This window comes from Myotis lucifugus, unplaced genomic scaffold (assembly GCF_000147115.1).
Source record: "Myotis lucifugus unplaced genomic scaffold, Myoluc2.0 scaffold_8504, whole genome shotgun sequence".
Lineage (NCBI taxonomy): Eukaryota > Metazoa > Chordata > Mammalia > Chiroptera > Vespertilionidae > Myotis > Myotis lucifugus.
The window spans coordinates 1-6,910 of NW_005879552.1; the positions used below are offsets into that span (position 1 = coordinate 1).

At 45.2% G+C, this 6,910-nt stretch overlaps 1 protein-coding gene across 1 annotated transcript; it reads right to left on the bottom strand.

The window, feature by feature from the left end:
* Positions 1-1,860: 1,860 nt before the first annotated feature.
* On the bottom strand, positions 1,861-2,409 carry LOC111824833 (beta-catenin-like protein 1). Its single transcript, XM_023749421.1, has 2 exons — positions 2,250-2,409; positions 1,861-2,010 (listed from the first exon to the last, which is right to left on the bottom strand). The coding sequence occupies exons 1-2, from the start codon at positions 2,403-2,405 to the stop codon at positions 1,882-1,884; spliced, it is 285 nt and encodes a 94-aa protein (XP_023605189.1). The 5' UTR covers positions 2,406-2,409; the 3' UTR covers positions 1,861-1,881.
* Positions 2,410-6,910: the final 4,501 nt, after the last annotated feature.

The following is a 6,910-nucleotide window of genomic DNA, read 5'->3' on the forward strand; positions in this document are numbered from 1 at the left end:
GAACAAACATGGCTTCTGTGCAGGCCACTCTCCTGGTCACTTGCACAGACCCTCTGTCAACAAATATCTATTCAGCCTCCAGGATGTGCTGGCCCTTTAAAAGGCACTGGGGGAATAAACCATGACCTGAACGAGACAAAGGCTGGCTCACAACTGAAAATTCTGGGTAACCTGAGGTATACTGTTATATGTGTTAGGATTTCAGAAAGAAAAACACCCACCCACTACAAGTCAGCACCCATTAAAGACCCATTCTTGCTCAGATCATTGTTGTGATTACAGGGATGGAGGTGCAGGGAGAAGCCTAAACACGAGAGAGTAGAGCTGCGAGTAATGAAAAGTTCTAATTGAACATGTGGGCGTAAAAAGAAAATGGCATTTAAAGGCTGGAGTTGCAAATCACTGCAGCTACACCCTAGGGAGGAGGTGGCATGACACTCTGAGCAGTTAATTCATGCGATTGTGACACTGAGAATGAGAAGGGCACACCCAGAAAGCCTCCATGGAAGGTAAGATACTGGGCTAGGTTCATGAAGGGGTTCCGCCTTTCCTCTTTCTCTGAGGGAGAAAACAAAAGACTCCCAATGCCTCATCTTCTCCATCTGCAAAATGGGCGCATCCATTCCCCATTCCCACCTGCGTGGGATGGCTGCACAGAGCACAAGATTTCCAATCCCCATGCCTCCACTCACACTGTTCCTACCTTCCAGGACTTGCCCCAGCCTCTAAGACCCAGCTCAATGCTACTACTCTCACAAGGCTTCCCATGGGATTTTAGCCATGCCTCACTTATAATAATGACGATGATAATTATCACAATATTTCATATTACTCATTATAGCTAATGTTTACTGAGGACTTATTAAGGGTCAGACGTTTTCCATATATCATCTCATTTAATCCTCTCACCCATTTTATGAGGTCACAGAGCAACTGGGTAAGTTGCCTGAGGCAACAGGGTAAATAGCAGAGCCAGCATTCAGTTCTAGGAGCCAGATCCCATGGTTCTTAACTTCTCGTCACATTTCATCTCCCACCTGTAATGGGAATTATGAGCTACTTACAGGCAAACCCTTTGAGTACATCTAGCCTAGTCCCTCATCTTAGAAATGGGCAGAACAAGGGCCAGAGAGAGAAAATGGTTTGCCTGCTATTACTCAATCCGTCATGACTCTCTGAACTCTGGTGTTATCAATACTATAAAGTCCAACTCGGCCTCCACCGCCATGTGTATTAGTCTGTGCTAAGAGGCTGAGGGTGGGATACATCCCAGAGCTCAGTTCAGGCGTCCTGTCTTGTGACTAAGCCGCTGAGTCAGGTCCAGCCAAAGATGCAACAGTGTTTGAGGGCCTCCCTGGGGTAGGTGGGGAAGAAGGAAAACTCGCCCGATGGAGCCCTTTCTGTGTGCCGGGCACTAGACTGGACGCTGTCATGTAGTATCTTCTGAACCCTTGCAACATTTATTCTGGACCACGCTCACAGCTGGGGAAGGCACAGCTGAGACTGGAAGGTAGGCGCACCACCTCCAATTCACTTCCTTCTGTCCTGCGTAATTCCAAGCATTTCTTGCTACTTTCTGGTGTTATCCCTCTGCCCCAAGAAAGCAATTTCCTTCTACTACATGCAGTTTGGAAGGACATTTTTTCTTTCTTGTTTTATCTTTCTTACAAAACAAACAAGCAAATGTTTCCAATCTCTAGTGCTTCTTGTTTGCTACGTGTTTTTTAAATTCTGGAACTGGAGGGTCAGAGGCAGAGAATAACTAGGTTAGTCCATGGTATTCTGACAACGCTGACCTGGACACACAGTGAACTGGACAACACACTAAGGTTGCAGGGCAGAGAATGTTGTGCACCAAATCCCAGGGATATTGACACAGACTCAGAAAGGAAGCACAGAATTCCCCGGAGCCCCAGGCACAACAATGGCCAACTCACCCTTGATGATGTGCCTGACAATTTTGATGGAGCTTCCTCTCATGTTTAAGATCTGATGAACCCTCTGCCGAATCTAGTAAGGAAGGGGAAGAGTGGGAGAGAAAGAAAAAGTATCATTTGTCCTAGAAGACACCAGAATACACCATATTGAGAGTATTCACCCCACCCCCATCCCTGAAAAGAGTGAAGGCCCACACTGAGTGAAGGAATTCAAGGAGAGTGTGATCCACTTCTTTTTTGAGAGTCTCTAGCTAGGCAGCTGCTGAGGAAGGTGGCAGCGATGGACAGGCCCATCCAGGGGAGTCCCCCTACCTGGGGGACGTTGGCATTGCAGATCTCCGCCATGATGTAGCAGATGTGCTGGAGGACAAACAGCCCTGCGTCCAAGCGCCGGAGGTAGAACTCATCTTCGGAGTCGTTGTCTATGATTTCCCCTCGCCGAACCATGTCCTGAAAATGAATGAACATTTGGAAACTGAAGCTGGATGGTGAGCAGCCTGGGAAAGAATAGGCTTCTAGTCTCCCCATAATACACAAAAGAATAGCAACTACAACAACAGCAACAAAAGAAAACCACTCCACCTTGATTTACCTCCTATTATTCTAACACCTTTCTTATGTTCATTGTTAATGGACTAGAGGCCCAGAGAGAAAGGATTAAAGCCCGTTTTTTTTCTATATGATGAGTCAAGGACAAAATGATATCATCCACATACTTAACCTAAAAAAAAAAAAAAACCTACCAACCAAACAAACAAACAAAAAAACAACAACAGCCGAAACCGGTCTGGCTCAGTGGATAGAGCGTCGGCCTGCGGACTGAAAGGTCCCAGGTTCGATTCCGGTCAAGGGCATGTGCCTGGGTTGCGGGCACATCCCTAGTAGGAGATGTGCAGGAGGCAGCTGACCAATGTTTCTCTCTCATCGATCTTTCTAACTCTCTATTTCTCTCCCTTCCTCTCTGTAAAAAATGAATAAAATATATCTTTAAAAAAAACCAAAACAACAACAACAACAACAAGCTGACAGGGACACAAATGTAAGCTACTTATCTGTTTCCACTCATTTACTCTTTGGTTCTGGCCTCCATAAATAACCTCTCTACAAGATATACTTAACTCTCTTTCTCTTCCAAATTAAGTTAAACATAGAGAAGAGAGGTCCCTTTTCTCCACAACTCTGTGCCTTGGGACCCTGGTGAAATCAACGGCACAGGCACCCAACTTACACATATGTGTTACTTTGGGCTGACATTTTGTCAGATGCAAATTCTGCCAACCTGTCCATTTCATTCCACAGTCCAACACTCCTTTAGGCTAGAGCCCTAATACCGTAAGTGACGGGAGTCTCTTTCCTAAACCTTTCTTACCCCAGACCTATTAGACTTGCTGTCGCCAAATTGATTCCTCTCTAGATTTAAAAAAACACACAACAAAAAACAACTTTGAGAAATAATTCATATACCATATGATTCACCCACTGAAAGTGTGCCCTTTAATGGCTACGAGTATATTCAGAGTTGTGCAACCATCATCACAGTCATCATCGGACATTTCATCACCCCTTCCTTCCCGTTAGAGCCCCTTATGTAGTGGAGTGTGACCACCTCTGCTGAGAGAGCTCTTCTCCCCATCTCAGGGCCTTTACTGCCTCCCAGGGATTCTGGGCTCTCTCTCAAGCCAACACTGTTTTTAAACAACCTCTACCTCAAAGCCTTTCCTGATTATTTAGGGCTAACAACTCCCCCTCCCTGTAATTCCTGAGAGCACCCTCGACAAGCCACTTCACATGACCTCTTCTTGTGCATCATATTCACACTGGTTTCAGCATCACCAACTCCCTGCTTCTATAACTCCCTTTAGTAAGGTAGACGGTGAGCTTTGTGAAAGTAGAGACTGAATTCTGTCTTTGTATCCCAGCTCAGTAAACACCCACGCCGTGAATGAAAGGAAAGACATCCCCGTCTGGGCTGTCAGCTTTCAGAAGGAAGAGCTGGGTGAGGGGCTCCTGCATGACTCGCAGACCGTCCCAAGACGACAAGTGCTTAATTCAAGCTCCTGATGACAACCATCCATTTCTTAATTCTGTCAGGAGTTTTATGGCCATGGTTCCCTCTGACAATTCAGACTCCTGTCACTGACAGAAGCCCTTGGGACTCTGCTTTCCACTCTCCCAAACTCGAAGGACTTACCACGGTGATCATCAATCTCCAACAAGAATCCTTCTAGACTATTTAGACGCAGACAATGCACTTTCTTATTTGCCCAGGGGGCCAGCCTGTAGCAACACAAGGCTACTTTTCATCCTGCTCCTAAAGGCCTCTGTCTATGAGGCAAAAGAGGGCTGAGGACTGGCCAGGCCCTGCACCGGAGGTCACTACCACGAATTCCGAGCTTCATTTGGGATCAAATTCCTTGGTCATCTGCTAATAGTGTTAATGTTCACGGAGTGGTCATGACTGCGTCCATGAGCTAGCACTGGACCAGTGTCCAAGGAGTTTAAAAATAGGAGAGCCTCTTTAGTTTCTCATTTACTCATAATCATAATGTCCTGCTCAAACTCCTATGTGGTCAGCGGCTGGGCGCACAGGAAGGAAAATTACTCCTGACTTCCACGCATGCAAAAAGCATTTGGTGCTAACAATTTACATTTCTATAATGCTGTAGAGTTTAAGTGTTATTATATACATGGTCCTTACTACCAAATTTAAAGAGGGCAGGGAAGGGATTATTAATCCCATTGTACAAATCAGAAGACACACAGAGGGCAAGTTGCTGGTAAGTACATAATTAATTACCAGCTACCAGAATATGAACTCCCTGGGGACAGGAATCCTGTCTGGTTTATCTCTGAGGGAGACATGGATAACATGAAGCAAGTGTTCAGATCGAGGTCTTGCTTAGTGCCTGGTAGGCAAGGACACCTTTCTAATCATTGAGATAAGGCAGAAAAAGAAGAAAAATCGAGATAAGGAGATGTCCTGGTCTTAATCACCAAGGAGCTGAATGTCTGTCTGGGGAGAAACACAGGAAATGACCAAAAAGTAAAGGGATACATACAGTGCACCCACAAGTTACAAATAATTACAAGTGGGCGATGATCAGGGTTGGTTAAGAGGTCAAGGTATCTGGGAAGAAGTGACTTGTGGGTAAGGTTTCAAGGCGCCTGATGGGCAGACAGCCAAATGAATGCCTTAAGAATGAAGGCCTCCCTGAGGCCTTGTGCAAAATGCCTTATGCTGTACATAATTTCTGCTCACTAGTCCCCCACTCATACACACAGCACACACAGGCCTGCCCTCTGTTTTTTGGCCTCCTCGCCTTTGTTTGTAATGTTGATATTCTCCCCTCAATCTCTATCATAATATAAGCCTAAAATGTGATATTCCTTATAAAACTTTTCCGGAGATCTTTGAAATATTTTCAAAGAGTTTCAACTAAATGTGATTTCCACTCCTTAAAACTCCCAAGCCTCGGATTGGTACCTCTGTTATGGCAGCTCCCAGGGCCTACCTTGTGACAGCTGTTCACATGTGTGCCTCTTTCCTGTGCTGGCTCCTTGGAAACACGAGTTGTGTTTCACTCACACCTGTGCTCTAGAAAGCACCTTGCATGGCACTTTTTACATAGTGGCCTCTTGGAAAGAGTCTGTTAAGCAGGGCTGATAGCAGAAGCTCAGTGCTATTTAATGAGCTGTGCTGCTGACTCGTGTGGATGGGAAGAAGGGGAAGTGTCAGGAAACTGTGAGGGACATGCCTTTGAGGGCTTGCTGGTGGGTGGCTGAATTGCTGGCCAGAGAAGTGAGACAAGATGGGAGCAGACTACACTGGGTAGGAGAAATGTCATGAACAAGAACATGCAACCTGTATGATGGACACATGGTGTAAAGCATTGAGAGGCAGGCAGGGGCCACAATAGCAGTCTATGTGAGAAGTAGATCAGATGGGGAAGTGAGGAGGGGAGGGGAGGGGAGAGAAAAGAAGTCGAGAGGAAGGAAGTGGAAGGGAGGAGAGATGAAATCCTTAGAGGTGTGCAAACATGGAACTTGGAGTGGAACACATTCATTCACCTACCTGAGAAAGATATCCTGAACACCTAACTATGGCCCAGGTATTATATGATGGACTGGGGGCAGCAAAGATAAATAAACAGTTCACCTAATCAAGGAGAGTATAGTCTAATGAGATTAACAAATATGAACAAATCGTTTTTTAAAAAATGAAATAATGGCTCTTACAAAGGTCTTCTCAAACTGTGTGCCATGGGAACCCACAAGATGGACAGACTGAGTCTGTCTGGGGAAGTCAGGAGAGTTCAAGGGAAATGTAACATTTGAGCTGCATTCTAAAGGAGTTTAAAAGGTGGAAACAACATTCCAAGCAGAGGGAATAACAGCAGGGATAAAGGCAAAGAAAAGTCAAGTTGGCCAGGGTAGGAGAGAACAATGGAATATCACTATCTCTAAAAGAGAGAAAGAACAGAATAAAGTATATATATTTTGCTTATCAGATCCTAGCTAGCAACAGATCATATTATTTTGCATTGATTACTACACACTAGGCATTGTATGAGGCAGCCTGACTAATAACCATTGCTCCCACTGCCAGGAGGGGCAGCTCGTGTTTACTGAGGGCTGATCAAGTATGTCAGGCTAGTGCTCAGAGCTTCTCATATATTTACTCCCTTTCTTCTCACAAGTATTGGGAGGTAAGGATTATAACCCTCATTGTAGATGAGGAAACTGACTTAAGCAGAGCAACCCCCTCAAGGCTAATGGGTGGTGGACTTGGTATTCCAACCTGAGTCTGTGCTCTTTTCACACTACCATGTTTGTGCAGGCACAGACTTCAGAGCTGTCTAGAGAACAAAGGAAGATGCTAAATAAGAGTGGTAGAAAGGCTTAAGAATGGAGCTCAGTGAAATTAAGTTTTTCCAATTAGGTCAGAAATACCTCGGGTGAGTTTTCCTTTTTCA